Raw genomic sequence first — 26,996 nt, 5'->3', positions numbered from 1 at the left:
AGGTGTAAATATCCTTGACTTGTACTGAACACCTAAGCGTGCCCTCTGGTGGGTGACCAAAGGTTAACAGTAAAGTTAAGCAGCATTTCCCCGTTACATAGATTTGTCACATGGAGATTCTTTAGTATCAAAATTATCTGAGCATCAAAGTATCTGCCGGTTTCTCTTCTGTAACTCGAGCAGCACAGAAAAGTTCCTTTCTTAGTAACAAGAATGACTTGATAAAATTTGCACCCTTCACCCTGGAAGGTGACAGCCGCAATCCTCTCGACATTTACAAATACTTACAAGTAGCCACTTGATGATATAACAATCCCATCTGAGCTGAAGCAGAGCTAACCTACCACTGCATGTGGCAAACATCTACCTGAATAATAGCATAGACAAAGAACGTACAGTAACTTGTCTAAAAAACACCAACAACATAAAGACTACACAATAAATGTAACAGCATTCGGAAAGCACAAGAATAACCCTTCCTAGAACACAAGAAACCATACTGAAGCGTTGGAATTCCCACTGCCAAAGCTGAACGTGTTGATATTTGGGTATCTAACGCATTTACCCCTATGGGGAAGAAAAAGGAGGTACACAAACTTCAAATCTCTAACTGGTGAGCTGCTTTACGGCCCATCCTGAAAGCTCAAACGCTCTCGTAGTTTAGTCTCCTAAAGAAAGGAAAATAAGCTCTACTAGAAAAAAGCATTTTTATACTTGTTTAGCATGGCAGACTGCACTTTTGTAAGCGTTGACAAAAACACGCCTTTCAAAGAACTGTGCAATGCCACCTTTTAAATAGCATAGGCCAAAAGAAAAACTCCATTAGCTCACTCAGTGTTTTCTGCCTGGCAACTACAAAACCAGTACTGAGAACAGGCTGATCTTTCCACATCATACAGAGAGTATAACTAAAAAGTAAAAACATTTCTCTGCGGGACAATCCAACTACTTTCACAGAAGCAACAGCTTCTCAACAGGTACCGAAGACACCATAAGCAGATGAAACACTGTGCTACTTCCACTGCCCCCTTCGCAGTTATCCTCTGACAATGGTGACAACAGGAAAACTTAACACTCTGATCGATTTCTTACCACTTCTTGCACCAAACTGATCAATTCCATGAGTCTTCTCCTAAGCTTTGCCACTTCTTCATTGACTTTTGTGACGTGTTGCTCATAGATTTCTGCCAGTGGCTTAAAAGTATGTCCTCCATGCTGTGAAAAAAGAAAAAGGGGAGAGGAGGTGGGGAATAATAGAGCATCTCATTTTAACTTTATTCCACTCCTATTAAATTACTGGAAGAGAGGGGAAGAAAGCCTCCTAGTGTATCACTCATTTTGGAAAAGTTCCAAAGCAGATTGTATGTAGGAAGTCTGTCTTTCACTTCCCTTCATAAGAAGTCATGAATTTGGCTTTCATACCATCAAAGCCTCCTGTCAAGAGTTATTCAGAGTCTCAACAGTCCTCCAAAAATAAACTGCTCCATTCACTGTGCAATTCTCTAACAAATTAAATGACAATAGAAGGGTTATTTTATTTTTCTTAATAAGACACCCATCCCAAACAAAGGCAGCACACTGTTAGCCACTTACATTCCAAACAATGACAGCAGTCTCTCCTTGAAATACTCATTTGAAAGGATAATAAACAGTATGGCGAATCGTGCTACTAACACAGCTTTGAAGATATTCAAGATCACAGGCCAGGACATTCAAATAACATAAGTGTTATCTATATTTTCTGAGAAAGACTCCTTCCTTTGCCCATAAAGCTCTCACCACCATCTAGTTTGTCCAAGGCATCATGAGGCGTATCACGAGGAAGGTAATTCTGACCTCCTTTCGGCAAAAATTCAATTTGCTTCTCTAATTATAAACAGAAGGTATCGTCTTCCACAACCAATGCTCCCATTAAATTATAAATACACACACAACTACAGTGTTTGCACGGCAATTCAACAGCCGTAACAACAGTTTCATCACATTTCTGTTTCTTCCAACTGCTGTCAAACGTGACACTTACAGCCTTACTGCTGCACACCCTGTGCGTACAAGCAAGGCTTTTCTTACCATTCCTCCCCAAAGCGCACACTGGTGGCAGATACACTTCTTACAGGTCCAGCAGAAAACACTAAGCTTTTCATGATGATTTTCACACCTGAAACAAAAAAAACACACATACCATCAACACAGAATAGCTATCAATTTTCTGCAAACTCCTTTTAACACTTTCACTTGTTTTCCTACCTGATACTGAGAGTAAAGCACAAAATATCAGCATAGTTTTGCAAGAACACTTATACTCAGTAAAAACCTTTTGTAAACTAAATGTTGCTCTTAGTATTCTCTCAGGAAGTACTTCACAGAGACAGAGAGAAAGCACATCACTAAAACTGGATTTCTACCCAGCAGATGAAGGATATCATCAGTGAATCAAGCTCAGAATTCTAGAAGTTAATACTTACATTATTAAATTCCTAATCATACACTACCTAAAGTAAACACAGAGGAAAGGTTCATAAACTTTTTGGAGATGCTGATCTTTGCCATTTCTTAAAATTTCAGGAACAGCATCAATCAAGCCAAGCACAGACCAGGCCAGACCCAAAATACAGGCCTCTCCCTGCCCCCTTCACCAGGATTCAGGAACTTGGGGAGCAGCTGGGCATAGAACACATAACTGGTCCCTGTCTGTTCTTCAAGGCTTCTTCTCACACTTTTCTCCTCCAAATCTCCAGAATGTATCTTAAAACACATAATAGCACTGGTAACGGGACAAAACCAGGAGAAAAGCCTGCTGAGAAAATACTGAGAGTTGCTCCTAGGAAGAGAATGTATCAGAAAACACAGGAGGCTCCAGAGACAAGGAAGGAGAGCAAACAGCAGTAACGTGACAGATACAGCAACAGTAGTGGTTTCTGTGGGACAAGGTATTTTCTTTGATCTCAAACTGGGTTTATCAATTACATTTTCACAAGGGACTAGAAGACTTCTTCTCAGAACAGCTTCTCTGCTTTTATGTGCAGAGATACCAATTCAGCACCCAAGCTCCTAAGGGGATGACCAAATGAGCAAGCCATTGCGAGAAGACTTTTGTTTCAGATGCACGGTCACTAAGAAGGGCTAAGAGCCTTAAGATGTATTACTGCCCTTCATGTTTCCTGTATCTCTCATTTTAACAATACTGAGCCAAACTAGAAACAGCAGGAGTTTTCTAGGCAGAGACATTGAAGAGCTTTTCTCATTCCACTAAGACAGAAATGAACTCCAACTTCTAGTCAAGACAGTAAGCACACTTCAGCTTTTCAGTAAAAGTTCTCAGTTTGTTCCCTGATTTTAATAACGAGCTGAAATTAAAAGCCTGCCTATAAAAGGCAAACTGCAGAACGCTTTAGGTAAAGAATATTCCATTTACTTGTCTTTTTCATTTTCTTCGTGCTTTGTGAGGTTGCACAGTTGAAGCGTATCGAGTTGCTGTGTGACCTCTTCTGCCCAACGACAGTTTACGAGCTCTCGTAGCTGCAGCGGGGCTCTGCAAGAAGCATTGCTAGAGTTAGAGCAAGAACTCGGCTCCAGGAGCTAAAAGAGAAGCACTGAGGTGAATTCAGTTCATCAATTCTACACTATTGGAAAATTTACAGGCAAAAAGCTGAAGCTGTACTAGTTATTTCAGGAAAAAAAAAACAAAACAATGTTTTAAGTTGCTTTGCTCATTTGAGGGCTGGGGAGGCAGGAACCACAACGAACCACCCCACAACGGCATACAGGGTAGCTACATGGGGAAGGCAAGAACAATTTCGAGATTTCTCGATAGGCTCCTGGATAACACTGGGCAAGTAATTTAATTTCTCAGTGCTTCTTCAACTTCTCCCATTATTCAGCTATCCCCACTGCAGTGCTTCAATTAACCCCTTTGCAAAATGTTTGTATATTTACTTCCTTACAAGCATTTTAGAGCTATTGATCAAATACTTCAAAAGCTGAATATTAAAAAAGCTCTGCAGAAATGGTGGTTAGTTGTTTTAAAATACCTCCCTTCCCTTAGGGGAAAAAACATGCTACCTTCCAATTTTTGGTTTATCAAGAGCTAGAATTGCTAGGTACTCCGCAACTCGAAGTGCTAAGGGGTGCCAGGACTTGGGGGACAGGGTGGGGACTGCATTAAAAAAAAACAAGCAAACAACACATTGTAGCTACCTCTCAGACAAACCTGCAACAGATAACGCAAGTCTCACAAATTATAGGTAGTAAAAAAGTACACATTTCAGTTTGAATACTGAAGTTCCTGGTCTCTGACTCTTGCAAGAAGAACAGAGGTTTAAGGGGAACACCATCTAGTTACCCTCATAGACCAACTACAAAGAGTGAAAACACCAGTGTAACAGGGGAAAAACAAACACCTTGCTTAGCTTATCACAAAACTAGAACATATTTTAGAGTAAGTATTATACCAGGGTAAATTTTTATAGTAACAGCAGGCAGGTCTCAAAAATCAAGCTTACAAATTCAGCGTAATCAGCACCGAAAAAATATTGGCCATGACAGGACAGTAAACCCAAGTCCTGACAATGTATTTCTGACATTAAAAACATCTTACCTACAATGAGGGCACTGAGCTCTTTGTTCAGTCAGCCAACGCTATGAAGGAAAAAGGAAAAACATTTTTAAAGAGACTGTACGAAAAGAACTGCAAGCAAGTAGTTCTATTGTTAACTAGGAGTTACTTTTTATTCCAGTCTTCCTATACTTTTCCCTTTTATTACAGATTTGTAATTTAACTGTTCAGCCGCATAGGCACAGGAGCAGCTGCTATTCGTATCTTAGTAACAAAGCAACCACTTTTGTTTAGATGTCAAAGGCACTTCAGTTAAATACAGAGAATTTTGAGGTACCAAATATTCCATTAGAAACTACACACCTGACAGCGCAGACTCCCAGTGTCATACACTAAAGAGCACGTTTCAACAAAAGAAAGTAAAAGATATCCCATTTGTTAGAGTCAAAATTATTAGTCTTCAAGGGTAACTTATTTCTTCCTCTTGAGCTATTTATACACAATTCAGTGCACTTCAATGATCAAATCCACAAAGACCCTTTGAATGTTTCTCTGCCAGAAAGCTCCAAAGACAAGAAGCTGAGGAAATAACTGCATCTGCCCACTACAGCTTACAAGTGTAAAAGCTCAGCAGCTGAAGGCCTGATATTTGTCAGCTCACTACTACATTTAAAGATTCTCATGAATAATCTCTCACCACCCAGCAACAATATGTCATCTGCTGTTCTTCACAGGGAACACAAATCCTTCACCTATACTTCTTGTCAGAGCTTTCAAAGCAAGTGACAATTGTCTGTTCCAATTTTTGGAAACATTACCAGGGGTTTGAAAACCTCAGCTGAACCCTCACCCACTACACTACCACTGAACAGCGTCCAGACTCAGAACTGGTATCCACGACCTCAATAAATGAGCCGAGGTTCAGGTACCGCTTCAGCCTGCTATACCAGACTCCCTTGGGCCAGACCCAGCCCATATCTGATCGCAGGATACTCGTCTGGTAAGCATTTAAAAAACACCTCCAAGATGACAAGAGGCCATGTTATGGCCATCCAGCACTCCATATTGACAGATGCAACGTCAGCACTTGATTTGTGTCCCAACTTCTGTCTTCTGTACAGGCACCACTGAATCTCAAAAGATGTTAAAGAACAGATCAGATGTCCGTTTCTTAAAGTAATTATTCCAGATAGGCCCTATAATTAGCACTACCGAACACAACACACAGCCTGCCTAGTTTTTCCCCAGGGTGTCGTAAAAGATTTTGAAAGGGAAACTAAAAAGAGCACAGAGCAGGAAAAAGGAACCCTTGGATCTCCAGGAAAAGGGGCAAGAAAGAAGCAAGAATGGGTTCATAGGATCAGTAGTTTTGAAGTTCATACATTTGCAAGAATAAACTATAATAAGCAAACTCACCCGAATACAACTGAAACAGCACAGCTTGGAGCAATGAGGACACAGACGTGCATCGCGCAGTTTCTCCATACAAATAAAACATCGGAATACCTCAGCAATGCTCTGCAAAGGGGAGATTATCGCTATTGTTAAGCCGCGTACTTCAAACATATCAGAGTTGCATTTATTTTCCAGGCAGAGTGCCAGGTTTCATAAACGCAGCCCCATTCGAAACCGCCACGGATAGCACATCTCCGAGCAAGAGACTAAGTCAAACACCATGGCTCTCCTCCCCACCGTCTCCTACACTACACCAACATTTAGCAACCGTTTTATAACAACACTATTCTTCTTCAAGGTATAGATTCTTTGTTGGGCCTATCTTTTTCCAGGTTGGCCTTTTTGTAGCCAAGATACTAGTCCTGCCTGTGTTCACACGGGATTGAACTGTTGCCAGAAGAAACGGCGCTGTACCTGCTGATTCCAAACCCACAAGTTTCAGCGCACCTGAAATTAGCATTCAAGCTAATTCAAAGGCATGGGAAGTGCATGTATGTATTATACAGAATGCTAACGAGAGGGGCTGAACTGGATGGGGCATTTTTTTGACTTTTGTAAGACTTGCATTCTTTTAAGGTCTACCATTAGCACTAGCTCCACAATTTCTACGTGCTCTCACACTCCATTTAATCAATCTTGGGCAATAAAAATGTAATGTAACATATTTTTTTATTATAACCATTTGAAGAGAGAAGCATTTTGTTCCAGAATACAACCAACTCCTCTCTCTCCATTCCCAAAATAAGAAAGGAATTTTGAAATGCCAAGTGATGTTTGCTTTCCAGATGGATAGATTTTTCAGTGATAAAGAAATTTTACGTTCCGTATTGTACAGGAGTTAGACCCCTTCTGGCTTTAACTATGGAACTTTGAAAGATCCTCCAGATGGGCTAATTTTTATCCCACAGAGTTTAAATTATAAATCAGCACAAAACTGAGGCGTATCTTCAATTTACAGATACCACGGTATCTCCTGTACATTAGCCTCTTTTTTAACGGTTGCAAATATATGCATTTACAGGAAGTTATCACACAAGGTCTTTCAAATTCTTCTCCTGTCTGGCTGCTGTTCATACGGACCACAGCAATGCCTGCCAGCTGCCCAGGTCACAGACAGGCACCACCTCGCGTTGTGCTTCACATGCCAAGAGGGGCTCTGCCAGCACCAGGTCTCCATCCGCCTCCGCAACAGGCACCTCCGATGCTCCACCACTTTATTTTCTAACCCTAACTATGTAAAATAACTGCGTGTCACCCCGAAAAGCCCCCTTTTCACACGCTGCTTCCCTCCTCCCGGCCCACCAGCGCCCGCAGCAGCCCAGCTCCCTGCTATGCGCATCCCTGCCCGCCGCAGAGCCGCAATCTGTTTTCCGCCTCTCAGGCCGCCCACAGCTCGGTGCCGCTTGGCCTCTTTCCCCTCACACCAAGCAAAAAGGGACCTGCCGGGGCCTCTGCGGCCCCGGCGCCACCCGCCAGCCCCCGCCCCGACCCGCAAACAGGTCAGGCTGCCCTGCCCCTGCCCCACACTCCCGCCGGAGAGGCCTGGCCCGGCCCCGCCGCTCGCCATCCCCCCCTCACTCCGCGGAGATGAAGGTGCAGCTGCCCCACCCGCTCTCCCGTGGCCTCGGGGCTGCACCCCCCCCAGGGAGGCAGCGCATCCCCCGCACCGCCTTTCCCGCCTCCCTGAGGGAGCGAGAGCCCAACCGCCACCCGATCGCTCACCTCCACGCTCTGCTCGTCCATGGCCGCGGCTCCGGCGGCGGGGGAAGCTCTCCCCGACCCTTCTCCCTACCGCGCTGTCCGGGGGGTAAAAAGCGAAGACGTGGGGGGGAGCGGGGGGGAAATGTATTAGGCGCCGCAGGGGAGACGCTGCGCCCCGACCCTGTTCGCGGGGAGCGGGGCGGCTCCTCCCTCCGCCCTGCGGCCGCTCAGGGGAGGCGGCGCGTAACAGCCGCGCCGCAGTGCGCATGCGCGATGCGGCCCGCCGCGCGGTGAGGGGCAGAGTGGCACCGCCCGCCCGGTCGGTAGCGGCCGCCGCAGCCGCCCGGTGGGTGCTCAGGGCACCGGCAGGGCCGTCAGCGCGGCTGTGAAGGCCGCGGGGGCCGGAGGCTGAGGGCGACCAGCGTGGCGCTGCCGGCCCCGAAAGGAGGCGAGGCGCGGAGGCGGCAGCAGCATCGCACCGCCGGTCACCGCTTAACGCCAGAAACACCGGTGCTGTCTCAGGGGAATTTGTTGAGTTTTAAGGCAAAAAGCTTCGCCCTCGGTTTCTGGGTGCTGACGGATGTCGGGAGCGAGCAGGGCGGCGGCAGGTCACCTCCCCCCGGCTGCGCGGGCGGCCCCGGGGCACGCAGCACAATGCTGGGGCTGTTTTCCCACCGGCAGGTATCGTTAATTACTTTGGCTGGATGCCACTAATAAATATTTAACACTGTTGAAGGCAGTGAGAGTAATGATCGAGTCCTGTATTGAAAACTGATCAATAGGATTAAGTCTAAATGCTTAAATAGGCAATCTGTTTGTGAAGGGAGTGACCTCGTAGGTAAAAGGGTACACTCAGCAGCAGACATCACAAAATCAAGTTACTCCTGTCTTTTCCTCCCCTTTCTTCCACGTACAACCTTCTCCCAACAAACTAAACAGACCAACCAGTTCATTGATGAGTTCTGAAATCAGCCTTTCCCTTCCCTAGGGTGCGGACTTACACTTTATCTCCATTTTTCACAAAAGCTGTAGGAACTTAATACAACTCCAGATATCTTACTTTCAAATTAGGCTGAAATAAACATAAAAACATTAAACATAAGAAAGCAAAAAACCCTTTTTTACTGTGAGGGTGGTCAAACACTGGACCAGAGGTTGTAAACTCTCTGTCCTCAGAGTTTTTCAGGACACGGCCCTACGCAGCCTGCTGTAGTTGCTCCGAGCAGGGGGGCGGATGGGACAATCTCCAGTGGTCCCTTCCATCTCAGCTATTCTGTGAGTCTGCAGTTTTGCTGGACTGTAAAAAAACCAAGGCAGTTCACATCAAAGGAAAATTAAAAGGGTCAGGGACCAGGTTCAGAGGTTAGGGCAGGGCTCAGGGTCAGGAGTCACATAAACAAAAGCGTAATGAATCTATGGCCTCGCCTCTTTAGCTTTCATCATTTATTCAGGAATGTAAGTACAATTAAGTGGCTTGGGTTACTTGTCGTAAAAACCCACTCAGGAATGTGAGCAAGAATATGAAGTGTCACATGTCTAACAATACTCTTAAAAAAAAAATAAAATGCATTGACGAATGTCCTATGAATACCCAAGATAAAATACCATCCTCAATGTTTTTTAACTCTCCTATACAGAAACATTAACAGCTTTCCAAAAGTGGACTTGTAACTCCTAGACACCACACAAATACTTGTTAGTGATCCAGGAGCTATGACCAAGATGCCTGTGTCAAACGAGACTGGACTGAGCTCACGTTTACACAACTAATTTAACATTTCCTTGTTTGTCAAGTTCCACAATAGCAAGTTCTTTCAAGATTCCTATTCTTGGGTCAGTGGCTTTCATATTCATCTTGTTCATCTGCAAAACACTCAATGCTGCTCTATAAGACAAAAGCAAACTGTTTAGCAAAACAGGGTATCAAGCATCAGGTCTGGCAGAAAAAGGCTAAAACTTGCGCTCTGTTTATTGAAGGATTTTTGTGAGTAAATCTCACGCTTATTCAGATTGTCATCAACTTTTCTATGGCACTTCAAATCGAGACTAGTCTCTTGCTAATCCAACCTTAGGGTTAAGGAGACAGAATTCTCGAGTTAAAATCTTTCTTATTTTAATATCAGCCTGCCAGAAAGCCGCAGCACGCATCCCAGACGGGGTCAGGGCTCGGGCAGGCAGGAGGGGCTGGCGTGGGGAGGGCAGGGTGCAGGGGTCACAGGTTAGCGTCAGGGCTTTGCTTTTGCAGCCAGGATGTAGATTCCAAAAGCTAAAAGGGTTTGGCAGTATGACTGTGTCAGCAAAACCTTCCTGAACAGACCCACTTTTGGACATTGTACAGTGAAACCAAAGGGAAAAAAAATCTGTTTCTGAAGAACCTGACAAGCAGTTTTGAAAATGATCAAATCACACAAGCCGTTTTCATACAAATTAATTTGGAGGGTTTTGTACGATGGCTCAACTCTTTGGGATGTGCACCTAACCAGGAAGAGCGTAGGGGAGAAAAATTAAATTATGAAGTTGTAATATAGCAGCAAATGGTTAACCAGCTGGTTTTGTTTAATTTGAAAAGGCTGAATTTCTTTACAGCTTATAAAATTCTTACTAATAAATGGCTTTAAGTCTTACTTGTTCTTATTTACAATGAAGTGGTTAAATAACTCCCGGTACAAATTGTTCAAGTCTGCCAGTTTAACAGTACTTCTGATACTCCTTGGTACAGTCATAAGTATTTCCTCAGTCAATGGTTTGAATTGCGATTCTAAAAAATTGGAAATAGAAGATACTTGTTTCTTCAGAAATTAGGCCAAAGATAGAAAGTACTTTCATTACTTTTCAAGAAACCCCCTAAATGGGTCTAAAGGAAGATTTTCCAGCAAGAGGAAGGAGAGAAGGAAGATATTCCCTCACAGCTATCATTGTATCTGCAGACTCAGGGAAAAATCATTTAATTTGAGATCAGATGTGGATTGACAAATTTGGTTTGACAATGACTAGTTGGTTGGGTTTTTTAAAAAAAAAAAACAACAACCAACCAACCAAACAGGAAAATTCCTTTCTATAAGTAGGGATAAATGGATTAAAAAAAGAGCTATTTCTATGGTAAGACTAGTGCACCATTTCTTCCAGACCATAAACACAAGACCATCCACTTCAATCCCATTAAAAGCAAGAAAAACTCCCAGAGACATGGGAACTGTACGTGGAATATAACTAAGAGCTCAATTGTTTATATTAAAGTCTAAATTCTTCACATAAAAGCTGTAGTTACTAGTGCCTGAAAGCAAAACCAGTAAATTTACTGTGCATCGTAGGCTCTGTGTTTTTTAAATGCCAGAGCTCAGAAACCATACCTGGGCCTCAGCCTGTTCCTACTCACTGTGAGATTTGGCCCTATTGTGCTAGGGAGAAAAACCGGCCTTATTTGTCAGCTGAAATTATTTACAACATCTGCCTCTTCAGAAAGTAGAGCAGCTTAATTCATTACTCTCTGAATTCTAGGTAGTCATTTGGTATGTTTAAATAGCACAGACCTGTGAGAGTCCAGTATTAGAGATGGAGGTCTTGGGAGAGATTGATACTGCTCACAGAGCTCACTTTTGGGGGCTGGGGGTGAGATCAGTCAAGGAAAAAAAACCCAAAACAAAAGTGGGAAGATTATTCCTTCAGCACTTACCTTCAGTTGAGCCAGGGACTGTAGATCTCAAACAAGATGGCTAAAAATAAACACTCGATAATGTCAGGATTTGTTGGAATTTTGTTTAGAAATTATTTTTTACAATTTCATTGCTGCGTTACTAATTACACTTTAGCATTGGATAATCAAGGACCTTGCAGCCACTGAAGTCAACATCAAAATCTTAGGCATTCAATTAACCCTGGTTTCAAATAAAAATAAGTTTAAAATGGATATGGAAGGATTTATATGAGCTTCTTCAGCCTTCTCCTTTGCACTCCGGGATGGACCTGGCTGGAAGCACGGCACACGCAGCGAAGGAGAAAGATGGTTTCCCTATTCTCAAGCAACCTTCAGAGGCTGACAGTTCTGACAGGCTACATCAAACTCTCCTCAGCCAGAAATACAGCCCTGATGAAAAAATCCCAGGGCCTTTATGACATCTGTCCATTCTTTCTGCCTTTCAGAGAACACCTTCAAAACACACGCGGTGACAACGCAAGGACTGACACCAATTAAACTGGCCTCAGTAGCTGTAGGATACAGCTCCATTTTGCATTGGGCGTGGCTTATGCCAGCTGTATCTTAAGGGCTTTAGAATTAAATAACGGAAAGACAGAAATTGAGAGCATTTATCAAGGTAGGAGAAGGCATTTGCAAACCAAGAGTGAATGAAGCTGCAAGATACTGGATGGCTTTCATGCAAACCAACTGTGGCAATAAAGAGACAGAAGGCAAGGCCTCCTTTGACAGAAGAGTAGTGGGCAGGGAGAAGCCATGTAGAAAAAGATAAAGTCAGTAAGATAATTCCAATTAACCTTCTTTAATATTTTGCTTTTAATATGAGACCTAGACCAAATCTTTGCAGATAATTGCATTAGAAGTTTATGCTTTGAGTAGCTATGGGACAGTATCTGACTTCTTAACAAGTATTAGTATACATCTATGTTCTACTGGATTACAGTTAGAATATACTTATTGTCATACATATTCCAAAATTTCTTTAGTATTTTACAGGAAATCAAATTTCTCCCCATTTTGCTATACATTGATTTGAATCAGTTACATTCTTCACTCCCACCCAAATGTGTTAACAGAACAATCAAATTGACAAGGGCAACCAACTACATCTCTGAAAAGAAACATAAATATACTCCAACTAAAAAATAAGGGGAACAAAGTTTTCCATCAAAGCAAATTTTTCCTTTGTGGACAATTTATTTGGAACAAATAATAAACTTAATCAGTATACAATAAAAATGAAAAAGTTTGTTAGAATCTTCAGTCCCATTTCTGAAAAATTCCGTTCATTTGAGAGGTATTCAGTCACAAAACCAGCCCTTCTGACTTCAGCTGAGCTACTGTGGATTAATGGTTTCTGGAACACTGTCACTCTGTGGCCTGATTACCTCTTCCACTAGCAACTGCATTTCTTTAACAGTTTGGCAGGTTAACCGCTGTGCTGCAGCCTGTTCTTCTGACAGAGGTAAGCACTAGAAAAAAAAATAAAAACAAACAGAGAACTCTGATGCTTTCAGTTCCTCGGGTGATGATATTTACAGAAGAACTCAACGTTTGCGTAGCCCTTTTCTCATGGAAACTAACAGTAGACTCCTACCCCTTCAAATGAAAGCAAATTTACAAGCTAAGTGTTTCTGAAAAATCCAACCATAATACTCCTTTAACATCAACACTACAAGTGATTCAATGGAAAGAAGATAAATTATTCAATAAAAAGAATTATTTCACTTAAAGACTTACATTTCTCCATAACGGTTTAGTCCATCTTTGGTTTAGGAAATATACTAAGTACAAGAAAATCTTTATCTAAAAAGTCTAAATACAACTCAAGCATTTTCCACTTTAACAAAATCCAAATATGAAATTATTCTTGGCAGCATATCCTTGAACACAGGGAGAGAAAAAAATTTATCCTCTCTGTGACACAGAACTACTGTCTTTTAAATCATCATGCACTACAGTTTATCTATAAAGACTTACCAGTAACTTGTCTGGAGCTGTTGACAGATTGAAGACAATCTCGGGGCACTGTCATTAGAACTTGAAATTGGGAGCTGAGATCTGGGAATATGTTTTAGTCCCACCAGTCCTGTCTTTACCATTAGACTATCAATTAGCTTTTTTGATCTAAATCAACTCATTTGTAAAGGGTGAAAATTAATGCTTTCACAACCTCTTCCGAACTGTAATGAAGCGGTATCTGAAGACCACTTATAAAAATGGGGTGGTGTTGGGTTTTTTTAATAGCTAGATAGGGACTATCACACTATCATACTGAGAAAAACTTCTTTCTTTGCACTAACAGCAATTCCACCACATGTTACAATGGTTGGTTCTAACCCACGCACTTTAGACAGCAAAAATATGTTTGCCATTTAAAAGGGTTTTTGCCTTTTAAAATTGGTTTCACTTTCTAACTTCTTTGAGGTGGCTACTTTTAAAGCATGTCAGTACAGAACTGGGATGGAGCTGTGCACAGAGGCACCAATTTCTACAAAACTGTTCCAACGTGTCACACTATTCACACTGTTACAGTATTCCTTCAACTCCAAGACTGAATACCACCAGCTTAACTGCTGAGCGAGGAATCAGGCTTATGACTTACAAAAAGGGCTCCAACCTTGCAAACATTTCTTCAGGTAAATGGTCATCTGCTAAGAGTCTGCACATACAACGGTTTCCAATGCAACTACTCACATCAACGTAAAGGTGACACAAATACATGTTCATTAGCAGGAGTGAGACCCAAGTGATTAAAATGAAAATATTACCTCAAGATCAGTGTGTTGCTGTATTGCCTGAACCATCCTCATTGTGTTCTCCAGAGCAGCATGGATGCCCTTCATGGATTCTCTCTGCTCTATGGAAACTTTTTCCAGCTGCATACATAACGTTTTATAACGAGACTTCAGCATTGAGAGTTCTTCCAAGAGAGCAACTGGATTTTCCTACGTAGAAATTAAAAGTACATTTAAACTATTTAAGAAGATAAAATTAATGTGGCCACATACCAGTTAAAAGTATAGGCACCAGAGACACTAAAATGCAACATGAAATGACCCTTTGCAATAAAAAGTGTAGCTGTGAGCGTGTTTCATCTATACATTTCCTTTCTCATAAGCAAAAATGATAGACGGCGTTAATAAAACGTCCTAACTCTGTGGTTCCACAACAAATACAGGAGGATGAATTTATTGTGTTGGTGAATTTTAATGGCTTTTCTGCATTAGGGGCTTCTAACTAAACAGATTATTTTTCCACTGTGGGTTACAATACACATGGAGACAAGGATTTACTTATAAAATCCTTCACATGCTGCCATTTATAGTTTTCCTCTTTCTCTCATTTCTCCCCCAAATCTGAATTTAGTCATTGCTTATTAGCAAGTTTATCTTTGATCTCAGAGCAATGGTGCATTTTAATTTAGGCTGGAATCTGCCTCTTAAATTTAGGTGTTAACACTACCACTACTTATCGCTCAAAGCAAAACACGGGAGAATTTCACTGTACCAAGAAATCAAGGGGAGTTTGTTGGTTTCTGCACTTAATTTGTATTAGGCAAGTTATTGTGATATACAATGCAAGAAATACTTTAAAATAGTAACAATAAAAACCTAACAAGTAGATAAAAGAACAGCCACATATATTTTAGGATTAATGAAAATTACCCATTTATTACCAACTTCATGAAAAATGCAATAAAATCAATTAATTTAATCTGAAAATACTACCTCTACTGCTGGATTATCAGGGAGACTTTTCATTATTTCAAACTCCAGTCTGTGTTGAATATAATCCAGATCAGATTCTGCCTTCTGGAACTAAAATATTTAAGGTCAGCCACAGTATATTAAAAAAGAAAAATTGCAGACAAACCCCAACCATTTGCGTTTCCTGTATTTCAGGAAAGCAGAAGCCAGATGCCTCCGTTTTAAAGGCTCATGTACCCAAAAAGTAAGTTTCTATTCCTCCAATCTATTCCATTGGCTAATGTTTGCCAATTATGCCGACACAATTCTAGCCTGAAAAATACTAAGCAATAAACTTTCAGACTTAACCATTCTCCTCTCACATGTAAGAGTTACGTGCACACACACACACATACACGCTCTTCTATTAATCTTCCCCCCTTTCCATTTCTCTCACCAAATTACCCAGTTGTTCTCTTTGCCTCCTGCCATTAGTAGCTTTTTCATGCAGCTCCCCAAAATGTATGAAAACATTTCCATTTCTTCCTACGTTATGGGCCCTTGCCACGCCAACCCTCCTGAGGTGAGGTTTCCAGCAGTACACCAAAGAGCTGAGTTATAGCAACTGAAAAGAACATGCATCTTTTTTAAACTGATCTTCACTGAGTGCAGGAGGTGTTTGGTATTTTTCTCATGAGATATTAACGGATTTTCCATCAATTTTTTGAGCTTTTTCTTGGCTAGTTGCTTTTCTTTTTCAAACATTAAAAGTTCTGTTAGCAAAACTGCACCACTCGGTTATTTACACAGCAGAGATTATGAATGAGCGTTCAGGATCCAAGCACATCAACGGAGACTTTATTATTAATTACATTAGGAATGCATTCTCTCAGATGGTTATAATACCCATAATACAGTTTATTATTCCCCAATAAACCAGACTGACAAATAAATAACAAAATTGATGACATCACTTTTTTTTTGCTTCAGAAAAATAAGCCACCAGAGAATTATCCAATTGCCTTGTAAAACAGTCTGCTGATAGCATTATTGCTTAATTAATTTTAGTCTCCAATTTTACTACCTATTAAGGACTTCTGCTTTAAAGAAAGGCAGTTTTCCCAGTTCACAAACAACAACCATTTTTTAACATAACAACTTGGTGATTTTACAGTCGCAGAAGAGTCAAAGATGAAAGCAAATTAAAAATGCCTGTCACTTACTTAACTTGGTTGTTGCTGTTTAACCCTGAAGTAACCACTACAGCTTTTTGGGGACGGAACTAAGGCTGTATTTGTTATCTGGATCCCAGAGGCCTAATGGGCCGCGCTAGAACAGCAGATGAAGTGACAAAGTTCTGTCGTCTTTGGACGTGGCCTGTAGTCAGGCCTGGATCACAAAAGCATGTTTACGTTTCCAACATCAGCCTTGGGATCACCTTCAGGAACTGCCATTAATACCTTTGAGGATCTAGAACTTCAGAGAGCCTAAAGGAACAGTGTTCGGACCAAGATATTCTACAGGTAAAATCCTCTTTCTGGTGTGGTGAAAACGTGTGACATGTCATAAACAAACACAGCTTCAGTAAGCGTTCAAGTAACAGCTTAAGAAAGGGAAAATGAATCCAGTAAAGACCTTGAGCGCGGCTAAATCAAAGGGAAAGCTTTCAGCCGTTACTCCCATAACTTACCATCTGCCCAACAAGACTCCTTCCCACACCTACCCCAGAAACCAGTCATGGTAACATGCAAGAATAAAATATTTTTTATTACATTGTGTATTTTTAAAGCATTCATGAGGGATTCTCTCCTAACTGCTCAATCGTTTCTGTTCTCCTCCACTAGCAAATGCTTTTAGGTCTTCATTTCTAGAGGCAAGCCCCCCCCCAAGATTATTTTTTGCTTTTCTCCAGCTCCTCCATTTGATTAATTTTTGGGAATGCAGACAATGAATATGGCTGCCTTTCAAAATTATCCATGAAGCTCATTCCTGAAATATTCAATATTGATTAATTTGAGATTTACAGAATGACAGCAAGCCACTAATACCATGCTACTACTGTGATTCAAGACATTAAAAATTGAATGTGAAGCTGAATGCTTATCCACCATGTGGCTATAACTTTAAGATTTGTGCTTAATAAAAATACTAACACAGCCCAGTATCACTGCTTTCTCCTAAAAGTATGCTGACTCTAAAAGAAACAAAATTTGCTATCAGCAATTTCAAAGCATGTTCACAAGCATGGCCGTATGTTCCTCCATCATGATCCATTTTTCCTTAATTTTATAAATATTTATTTCTGTATTTCAGGAAACATAACCCTGCAAAAACCTCACCTTGATGTTACAGGATAGGACCATTCGTATGAGTACTGTACAACAACCACACAGAAAATGCATTTTTTCAAATGTAAATTTGTAATTTACTCACAGGCTTAGAAGAAAGCGTTAGAAACTGTGAGGCAAGACTCAAGCCATTGCTGCGTACTCTGCTTTCAGATGCTTTGACAATACTATTGCACTGCTAGCTGTACAGTACAGTAGTGCAATAAAGTCAGAGCATTCGTTAGCAGCAAGAATTCTGTACAAGTAATCAATACGCTCAAAATACGTTTTGGAAAAAACAGGTCGAGTCGGATAGTGGCTTCTGTGGGTCATGGAGAATTGGATAAGGTTAATGTTCACCAAGTCCTAATACAGACACATAAGAACTCACATATTTTAAGATGTTATTATTATTATTCATAATCCCTGCCATTCTACTGACCAAGAGAGGGGGAAAAAAAAGGAGAAAACCATTCAACAAAATGCTCAACAGATCTGTCAGAAATTCAACTTCAAACAATTTGGTGCTGTTTTAACTGGAAACTACATTTCCAAATTTATTTATTTATTAGATTTGCCTCATAGCAAGCAAAGATTCTAAACTGCTATAGGACAGATGTTCTTAAACTGCATTACAGGGAACGTTTTCTGGACACCAGAGTTTATTCTTCTCATTTGCAAGTGCTGAATCACTTTAAAAAACAGTGAAACACACACTCATTTCTCGATATTGTGGCTGTACATTAGCACGGGAGTTACTGCGTGGATGTTAGAGCACCACCAAAGCAGGGGTGTATTTGATAAATCTCATAAAAAGTCTGAGAACTCTGAGAGTTTGAAGGTGCTAAGATTCCTAACAACAAAATGCAAAGAAACGGGGATGGAGTGGAGAGGCGAATGGCTGCTGATGCGCACAGAGCAACAACCTGAGCCAACTCCCACTCATCCCATTTCTCTAGAACTATTTCAGTAGGAAATAAGGTGCTACACAGTGATCTTTCCTCTTCGTAGGGCACTTATTTGTAAGGGAACACACACACAGAGTTGACGGTACTTGTCGTTAAAAGACCAGTTAACATTCCTCCTTGGCAAATCACTAGAAGATGACAAGTGCAGAAAAATAAATCAGTGGCAATGCCATTTTACAGCTGCTGTGCAAGTCACCTGGTCTCAGACATACAACAGGGACTTCACTTGTGACTATAATAATAATAACAATGAGTAACGTAGACAGTATTGCTGGCCAATGCCCTTTTAACATTGCACTGCTTTTGTGCATGATCACTAGTAGTACAACATAAAAAGGGCACTGGACGGCCACCACTCAAAGAAAAACGTAGGTCCCCTACACCAAAAATACAGTGACAGAAATTAACTGATTTGCTCTCAGCTCGTCTGACGGTTTACCCGTTTGTTATCAAATTTCACTAAATGGACGTCCACAAAATTTCCTTCAGTGCAGACTGCTGAAGTGCAGACTGGAAGGCACTAGCTCAAGTATATGAAGTCCCGAGCATTAAATGTTAATGAAATGGTTGTGGAACAGAAGGATACATTTATCACCAGCAACCACCACACACTGTTTTCATCAGAGGCCTGACTCTGTTGAAGCTGTTGGAAAGATCTCCAGTCCCAGCTGACTTCAATGAACGCTCGTGCAGCACAGTCTCAGGTGCCTAAGTCCTAAAACACAGCACCCAGTACTCCTCTTTAAATTGTTAACAAGTCAGCTTTACAAGCTCTTGCATACATGTGATGGTTCACTCAGCTCTTCTTGTTACCGTACTCTGAGCAATAGTCTCAACCAACCAGCAATTACCTGGTATTTTCATACATGTTGTTGTTTTTAAGCTCCTACAAAATAGCCACTGAATTAAAATACTGTATGTTATTACCACTGTAAGCACTGAGTATGATGACTGCAGTTCGGTAGCTAAAGGAGAGCAAAAATAACCCTACCTCCTCAAAAGCATGGTTTCTTCAAAGAAAAAACAAACCAAAACACACCACCTTGGTTTTAAAGTGCCGTAAAACTGATCAGTTTGAATTCCCTGATCTTTCAACTACTACAGAAATTTGGGCATTTATTCAAATTGTAACTTTTTTTTTTCTTAACAGAAATAATATTATAGCTTAAAACAGCCACTCAGAAGTGTCTTGCTACCACAGTGAGGTGCAGGTCACTTAATGAGGTGACAAAGGCGTGTTAGCAGAACAAGCTCATGTTTAGACAACGTCCAGCCAGTTGCTGCTTTTCAGACAACACACACTTACTTGCCCACTGTTCCTAGTGCTTCAAGGGATGCATTGTGCTGGAGAAAAGTGACTGAAGGAGCACTGAAGTAAAAGTAAACTAAACATGTTTAAACACAGGGCATTAAGCTGCACACCAATTTTGTGTATTAAAGCAAAAGTCATTACATTAAGGGAAATTCATTCAGGTAAGGGATAATGGGCGTATACAATATTCCCCACCATGTTCTCCCAGTGTTCTCCCTATTCTTAATTTCTCTTGAGTGTTCCACTCTGGTGATGCTATCGTGTACAGATAAGAACTGGGAGACTATTAAACTCATTTTTAGTTACTTCTTATTGAGAACTTGAAACCAAGATTGCCAGAAGAGAAAAAAAAAAACCCAATGATATATCTATTGTATTATTTGTCTCTATATTGATTAATGTACTTTTTTTTCTCCATGAGGACATTTGTAGTTTACCACTTAAGGTACCTAACACTGCTGCTATTTAAAATTATGAAAAACTTCTGGAAGTTTCCAAGCAAAACCAAAGGAGCATCATATTTTGGAGAACTATGTCAGTACAAGCATTTTAATTCATGCAAGGATTTAACGAGTAGACATTATATTACCTATTAAGCATTTGGATACATAAAATATTCGCAAAGCATTTTAACTAAAGTGTAAAAAAGATTAGATGATATAGAAGCAAAATCGAAGATCAGGATTTGAAGGATGCCACAAGGAACCTGGCTGTTTAGAGACGCTTCTCTAGTGCCTCTCAACATGTGAGAGCACAGCACAGCTCTTTTATTTGCCTTCTTTTTCTTTTTTTTTTTTTTTTTTTTTTTTTTTGCCTTTTCCGTGCGCGGGGCTGGCAGCAAGGCGGCTATTGCACAAGGCCGCCCAGTCCTGCCTTCAGGGGCTGGCGCCGAGAGCGCCGAAACGAAGTGAAACGCGGCGAAGAACTACGCGAACTTGAATGGCTGACGGAAAAGCCACCCCCCCACCACCGCCCCCCCGTCCTCAGGACTGGCTACAGCCGAGACCCCGCCAAGAAAGAGGGGCTGGAAGAGCCGCCCCGCTCCTCCCGAGCCGCCGGCGGGCGGGCGGCCCTACGGAGGGTCGCGCTGCCACCGCCCCGGGCCCCCACACGCCCCTCAGGGGGAGCGGCCCGGGCCCGCAGCGCCCACCCGCGGCGAGAAGATGGGGGGCGTGAGAAGGAGACTCCCCGGCTTCTCTTTCATTGCCAGCCCGCACTACCTGCCCCGTCCTCCCGGGCAGAGGAGAAACGGAGTCCGAAGCGCGGCACCGCCGCCATCCCGCCGGGCGGCCATTCCCCCCCCTTCCCCTCACCGCCGCTACCGGCGCGAATGAAACAGCCCAGCCGGCCACCCCTGCAGGGAAAATGGTCCAGTCCAGGTGAGAGCTCCACCCTCACCACCACCACCCCCGCCGAGAGAAAATGGACTAGTCCGAGAGCGCTCTGCTCTACGCCGCCCCCCCGACTCCGCAACAGGGAAATGAAACGGACCGGACCGGTCCGGCCACGCCCCTCAACGGCCCCGTTTCCCCCGCCACGGAGAGCGATAAACGCGCCCGGGACTGCGCGGAACCCGCCCCCACCCCCCCTCCAGGTGAGAGGGAAATGGCCGAGGCCTGCCCCCGCGCTGAGGGGGTGAATGGAGCGGCACCATCAAGCCCCGCCCTCTTCGGGGAGGTGGCGGGGGGGAGGGGGGGGGGGGAGCAGAATGGACCGGCCCGGCCGAACTCGCCTGACCCGAACGGCGGTCGCCCCGTCGAGGGGCCGGGCGGGCTCCGCTCAGGGCCCGGATGGGGCGCGGGCGCGGCTGGGGGCGCGACGGGAGAGCGGCCGCTCTCCCGTCGCGCCCCCAGCCGCGCCCGCGCCCCCCTCCTTTCCCTCCCTCAGGCGGCAGCTCTGTCTCCTCCGAAGCGCTCCCACCACCGCCCCGCCGGTTCCCGGCCCGGCCTCCCCTCAGCCCGGCCGCCGCCCGGACTCACCATGGTCTCGAGCCTGGTAACCGCCGTCTCCATGTTGAATAGTTGACATTCCTCAGGCGGCGGCGGGGAGATACCCACCCCCCGCTCCGCAGGATGGGAGAGTCGGCGGTCCCCATTGGGCAGCTGTCACTCGCCGCTCATCTCCCATTGGTCCGTCGCTGACAGAAGGCGCTCGCCATTGGGTAGGGAAGAATGTAAACCCTCTCCGAGGTAGGGGAGAGCCCATTGGTTGACAGAAAAGCTGCGGTCAATGATTGGTTAGATGGGGGAGCGCCGCGAGCCGCTATTGCTCCAGAGTGGATTCTAGCAGTGATTGGCTGGAGTAGGGAGTGCAGAGCTGCAATTGGCGGGAAGTGGAGCGGTCGATTAGCTGCTGTCCTTCGCTGGCGGGGTGGAGGAGCGCCGGTCACACCCCCCCCCGGTTCCCTCCGGCGGGCCGGTGCTCCCCGGCCTTTCAACCTCGCTGGCCTTTCCCAGCCGAGCGGTGTCCCGCAGCTGATTGGCGGGGCTGAAAAGCCTTTATCCAATGGCGGGGCGCATCGCCTCAGCGCGCCCCAGGACGGGGCGGAGCAGCGCTAGGCCCGCGCTCGGCCCCTTCGCAGCTCCCGTGGAGCTTGAGCCCGCGTCTCTCCAGCGACCAATCAGCGAGCGGCTAGCACGGGGAAGGTGACGGCAGAGAGCAGCGCTCCTATTGGCTGCACGCGGCGCGGGGAGCGGTTTGAATCGGCGGCTCCGGGCGGGGAGGTGAGGGGCGGCTGAGGGGGCGCGGGGGGAGGATGGGGGAGATGGCGACAGCGTGGCCCCCTGTCCTCGGCCACCCGCGACAGCCTGCTGTGGGCTAGCTGTGCGAGGGGAGCTGCCCGCTCCTCGGTGTGGGCTCCCGAGAGCGGGGCTGGCCCCACTTGGGAGCGGGGAGGCGGCCTGGGCGCGGCGGGGGTCGCGCTGAGGGGCGGCTGTTTGGTAACGGCTGAGCGAGGGAAGGCCGGGTCTCAAAAATAGACTTTTGCCTACGTTCTCCGCAAACGTAACTTTCCCCAAATGCAGTATTTGTCATGTCAGGACAAACTGTCAACAAAAGCCCATACGAAATGGTACTTCTGGCGTTCACTCCTCTCTCACGCGTGCAACAAATATATCCCAGGATCATAGGAACAAAGAGAAGGATGTATTTTTTATCAGTTCTATGCGATGCTTCTAGCAAGACAACAGTGAATAACTTGTGACCGGATTTTTGACATGCAGTCTGTGTTCTTCCCTATGTGACAATGGCTCTGTCCCACATGAAGGTGGCTGTATTTCTATACAGTAACTTTAAATGTGTCCTTTTTTTTTTTAACAGTAATGGCAAAATATAAGAAATGCAGGCGAAAACGAAGAGCCCGAGCAAAATTCCTACTGGAAAAAAAAGGAGATGCTGCACACCCCCAGGGCTCAGGTTGTCCTTCTCCAAGGTAAGAAGCTCAGCTGGAACTTTTAACTCAATTTCTGGGTCCGCTGTTTGCTCCCGATGGTTCATGGAACTGAGGTAATAGAATTGTGTTCGGAGCCTATCTACACCTGGCATGGATGCTGTGGGATCGTTTTGTCTTGTGTATCTTCTAGTACTCTACCTGTCATTAACTTTAATGTGCAGGAAAAGCAATGTAAAAATAAAAGTGTATTGTAAATATGATATCCCCCTCACTTATCAAAGTGTATCTTGGTCTTTCCTGGTCTCTGTGCTCATGTTTACACTGTTGTAACCTGCTGTTGCTGGTACTCACCATTTCCAGATGATTGGTGACAATTAACCTTTTTAAAGGCTGAAATTACAGATAAAATTATGGCCTCATTCTGCCATGTTGTGTCCCAGATTGGCAGGTGATCTTCCTCTGAACACATCATCTGTTCCAAGCCATCTGTCCTCACTCTGGTCATTAGCCTTGCCCAGTGTAAAAGATGTGGTAAAACCCTTTACAACAACAGCATCGTTTTTGTACTGCTGGTGCCAGAACACAGTTGCACAGGTCAGTTTTCTACATCTCTATTTTTGCCAATGCACGAAGTTGTCCTTAGCGCTCAGGTGTAGGATATACAGTCAGATTTGGGAGCTAAGCTGTAAATTTAGTTATGCTTGTTGAAACATCTAAAGTACAATAACTGTTTACTCTTGAAGGAACAAAATGAGAAGAGTGTCAACTGCAGATGTTAAAGGCATACATGCAGTTGTAGGGTTTTTATTGGAACATCAGGACTTGCAGTGACAAAGGGTGCAGTCTTTCCTTCATAGCAGAAATGATTGCATGAGCTTTTCAAGTCAAATGTGAATTATACTTTAGAATTCCTAGATGAAGTTAGGGGTTTTTTTGAAGGAAGTCACTCCCTGGGCTCCTGCCAAGGAAATATTTGGTGAAATTTTGTATCTTTGTGTTGTGCCTTTTCTGTTGACTACGATAAAACGTTGCGATAGAACTTTCCATAGCAATCATAGCCCTGTCTCTGGAAACACAACTCAGTGAAAACACTTATCTCATTTCTTTTTATGCTTAGAGTTTTAAGGTGGTTAAAGACACCATATTTCCATCACAAATCTACTTAAAGGAGCTAAATACGTTCAGAGAGCAGCTGGAAAAGCTGGAAACTGAATTTTCCAGACTACAAGGGACACTCCAGGTCAGTCTCAGTCCCGGCGGGGCAGGGTAATGTTTGCTTGCGTAGGCACGTGAGGAACTGCGGTCAGTGCAGATAACCTGAAATCTTGAGAGCTGCTCTTTGGGCAGTGTTTCACCTCTTTGCATTCGGCATTGCTAAACTGCAGTTACCTCATAGCTAGAGGGAACTGGTTTGCTGGCAAGCCTCATACGACACTTTTTATGTCTTTCTGGATCAGCTGAAGCCAGAACCTTTGTTCTCTAAAATTCCATCTACTTTTGCCAGTGGATTTAATATTCTCCTATCTGTTTAAATTGTTTTCAGATGAATGGAATTGCAGCCTTTTCTTCAGAAAATTCTCTTTGTCAAAGGTGTAATAAACCAGTTCTGGGTGCTCCTGTACAAACACAGATGGGCCCGCTGCCATCGGTACCCGGGCCTTCTGCAATACAGCTGCAGCCTGTGTCTGCACCCCCTCCACCTCTGCCGCCGCCGCCACCACCGCTGCCCCCACCAAAACTGCCTCCAGCACCTCTCCTCCTCAAAAGGGCCAATGGCTCTAAAGCACCTCTGGTAGGGAGTGAAACCCCCCTCTGTGTTTTTCTCTCGTGGCTGGCTTCTTTGGACCCGGTTTCATTGGGAACGTGTGTCTCCATGAGCGCTCGGTCGCCTGCCAACGCTAATTTCCCTTCCAACCACCTTGGTTTTCAGGCACTGCCACTGAAGAAAGATGGGCCGATGCAGGTCACTCTCAAAGACCTCCTGAATGTAAAACTGAAGAAGACGGACAGCAGCCTGAGAATGGACAAGGTAAACCGGAGGACAGTTGGATAAATAGATGATGGTGTATCGAGGCAAACTCCACCCTGGAACCGCTGTATTCCCTGCAATGCTTGCCTTAGCCCCTCAAAGAATTTTTTCTAGAAATTACTTATTTTCCAAAACCCCAGTGATCAGCTTTAAGTAATCGTTCTAATTCTGCATCTGGGTGTTTGATGTGAAGAAATTACGTGACTAACTCCAATCTGGTCTGGTGTGCAGGACAGTTCTAAATTTACTTGAAGGGCATGTAGCTTTCGTGTAGCTTTATGACTGTGTGTAACCAATAGATTTGGGGCTTTCTTTTGCCCAGCTGAAATCTTGTTTGCAAAAGTGGGGGTTTTAATAAATCTATTTTGATCCAAGACACATTCAAACCTTAATGATTCAAAAAAAGCATAAAAGCCATAAACCACAGAAATCTTTCAGAATATAAATATTAAACATTTAAGCTCAGTGAGACCTTCTGAAGTTTTATTTATGGTAACATTTCTTTTCTCATTTTAGGCAGAATCACCACTGAAAACATGCAGGGCATTAATTACCGTCTCAGATTTACAGAGTATTAGCCTGAGACCTAAATCCAAGCCATCAGCTCATGTTACAAAATCCTTAATGTAAGATGCTTTCTTCCTTTCTTTGAGATTAGATTTTTCTGTTCTAAACAGTGATTAACATTGTTTACGGAATGGAAAATATTTTATTTTAACAATTTGTTTTGTTCTTCTAGTACCCCTCCTAAAAATCAGTTAGATCTTCGAAAACATCTGAAGAAAGTCAATATACAAAGGTAAGTTCCTTTCTATTCTCTTTTTTTTTTTTTTCTAGAAAACAACAAAACAAGAGAACTAATCCTAATTCCCCTTGTTACCAACCTTTTCAGAAGTCCTGGTGGCACTCCACTAAATAATAAAGAAAACATTGAATGTGGGTCTGGGTTGACACCAATAATGACACAGGCACTACGGCGCAAATTTCAGGCAAGTCACGGTGTCTCTCTTTTTGCAACGATAAACTGGCTTTAAAATCCATCGTATTTCACGCCGATTGTTTTCCCCACAGCACGGTGCCATTGGTACGTGTTACATACGTTATGGTCTCTGCAATTCTCATCCAAAAGCCCTAAAGATCCACAAATAAGGGTGCTTGGTTTACTGATTCCCATTGTTAATGGTAAAGCAACTGCAGAATGGAAATGCCGTTGCCTGTCTTCCAGCAGGTTGTTTGACAATGCTAAGAGGAAAAGTTGCTTTTTTGATGGCCATTTTAGTGCCTCATTGCCTCAAAACTTCATAGGTCCAGGTTGCAAGAGAACAAGATCTGAGGGTTAATAACATGGTTTTATTTTTTGCTGTGTCTATTTTATTTTGTCAGTTAAGACAGTCAGTTAAGAATCACACTATATTTTATCTCAGTCGTAATTAGTACTAAGTTCATCTTCCAAGACCTGTCCCTTTGCTTATTTTGACAGATGGCTCACCCAAAGAGTCCCTCACCTGCCCGGTTAAGCGCTGCAAACAGCTTTGATGAACAAAAGTAGGTTTATGGAACAATGTATTTTTCACTTGCAGTCAGAAAGCCACTTGAGTCCCATTTTTCCCTCACTCAGGCATATGATTTTGTAAGCAAAACTGGTGTGTATGAGAACGGGGCATTACAAAACCCCTTTAGCAGATTTCTGCTTTTTAAAGGCTGTGTCTGTCTAATGTGTCTCAATCTGATTGCATCTTTTCTGTTAATGGAAAAAAATGATGAAATTTCCCCAGTCTCTTGCTACCCGGCTGCTGCTGCAGCAGGAACGATCATGTTCCCAGCACCGGTGCTGCCTGTAATACAAACGTGTGCCTGTTTGCTGAAATTCAATAT

At 43.5% G+C, this 26,996-nt stretch overlaps 3 protein-coding genes across 6 annotated transcripts in view; 1 reads left to right on the top strand and 2 right to left on the bottom strand.

The window, feature by feature from the left end:
• Positions 1-7,768, bottom strand: part of TRIM37 (tripartite motif containing 37) — a 29,649-nt gene extending 21,881 nt beyond the window's left edge. For 3 of the 4 annotated variants that reach the window (XM_086475037.1, XM_086475039.1, XM_086475040.1), the window contains exons 1-6: positions 7,733-7,753; positions 5,972-6,073; positions 4,598-4,638; positions 3,416-3,532; positions 2,071-2,158; positions 1,093-1,215 (exon numbers count right to left, since the gene is read on the bottom strand). In XM_086475037.1, coding sequence (XP_086331163.1) covers positions 1,093-1,215; positions 2,071-2,158; positions 3,416-3,532; positions 4,598-4,638; positions 5,972-6,073; positions 7,733-7,753 — 492 coding nt within the window. Of the gene's footprint in view, positions 1-1,092; positions 1,216-2,070; positions 2,159-3,415; positions 3,533-4,597; positions 4,639-5,971; positions 6,074-7,732 lie in introns of all 4 variants that reach the window. The other variant, XM_086475041.1, reaches the window with a different exon arrangement.
• Positions 7,769-9,469: 1,701 nt separating this feature from the next.
• Positions 9,470-21,719, bottom strand: SKA2 (spindle and kinetochore associated complex subunit 2). The gene is made up of 7 exons (XM_086475321.1): positions 21,681-21,719; positions 15,137-15,226; positions 14,177-14,353; positions 12,794-12,877; positions 11,385-11,424; positions 10,337-10,493; positions 9,470-9,596 (listed from the first exon to the last, which is right to left on the bottom strand). The coding sequence occupies exons 1-7, from the start codon at positions 21,711-21,713 to the stop codon at positions 9,470-9,472; spliced, it is 708 nt and encodes a 235-aa protein (XP_086331447.1). The 5' UTR covers positions 21,714-21,719.
• Positions 21,720-23,021: 1,302 nt separating this feature from the next.
• On the top strand, positions 23,022-26,717 carry PRR11 (proline rich 11). Its single transcript, XM_009947471.2, has 9 exons — positions 23,022-23,131; positions 23,533-23,686; positions 24,210-24,332; positions 24,636-24,884; positions 25,023-25,121; positions 25,638-25,747; positions 25,861-25,920; positions 26,014-26,110; positions 26,602-26,717. The coding sequence occupies exons 1-9, from the start codon at positions 23,022-23,024 to the stop codon at positions 26,668-26,670; spliced, it is 1,071 nt and encodes a 356-aa protein (XP_009945773.1). The 3' UTR covers positions 26,671-26,717.
• Positions 26,718-26,996: the final 279 nt, after the last annotated feature.

The sequence above is a fragment of the Leptosomus discolor genome, chromosome 18 (assembly GCF_034619465.1).
Source record: "Leptosomus discolor isolate bLepDis1 chromosome 18, bLepDis1.hap2, whole genome shotgun sequence".
In the NCBI taxonomy this organism is placed as follows: Eukaryota; Metazoa; Chordata; class Aves; order Leptosomiformes; family Leptosomidae; genus Leptosomus; species Leptosomus discolor.
This window is presented reverse-complemented; position numbering and strand designations above follow the sequence as displayed.

What these genes read in the sequence shown, in the direction of transcription:
- SKA2 (XM_086475321.1), bottom strand. Translation starts at nt 21,713, where the DNA reads ATGGAGACGGCGGTTACCAGGCTCGAGACCATG. An exon ending in TGCAGTTGCTAGTGGAAGAG is followed by an intron (nt 11,425 to 12,793) that starts GTAATCAGGCCA and finishes GTTTATTTTTAG; the next exon opens with CCATCTTGTTTGAGATCTAC. An exon ending in TTCATTGTAAATAAGAACAA is followed by an intron (nt 9,597 to 10,336) that starts GTAAGACTTAAA and finishes TTTGTCTTATAG; the next exon opens with AGCAGCATTGAGTGTTTTGC.
- PRR11 (XM_009947471.2), top strand. Translation starts at nt 23,022, where the DNA reads ATGGCAAAATATAAGAAATGCAGGCGAAAACGAAGAGCCCGAGCAAAA. An exon ending in GACTACAAGGGACACTCCAG is followed by an intron (nt 24,333 to 24,635) that starts GTCAGTCTCAGT and finishes AATTGTTTTCAG; the next exon opens with ATGAATGGAATTGCAGCCTT. An exon ending in ATGGCTCTAAAGCACCTCTG is followed by an intron (nt 24,885 to 25,022) that starts GTAGGGAGTGAA and finishes CTTGGTTTTCAG; the next exon opens with GCACTGCCACTGAAGAAAGA.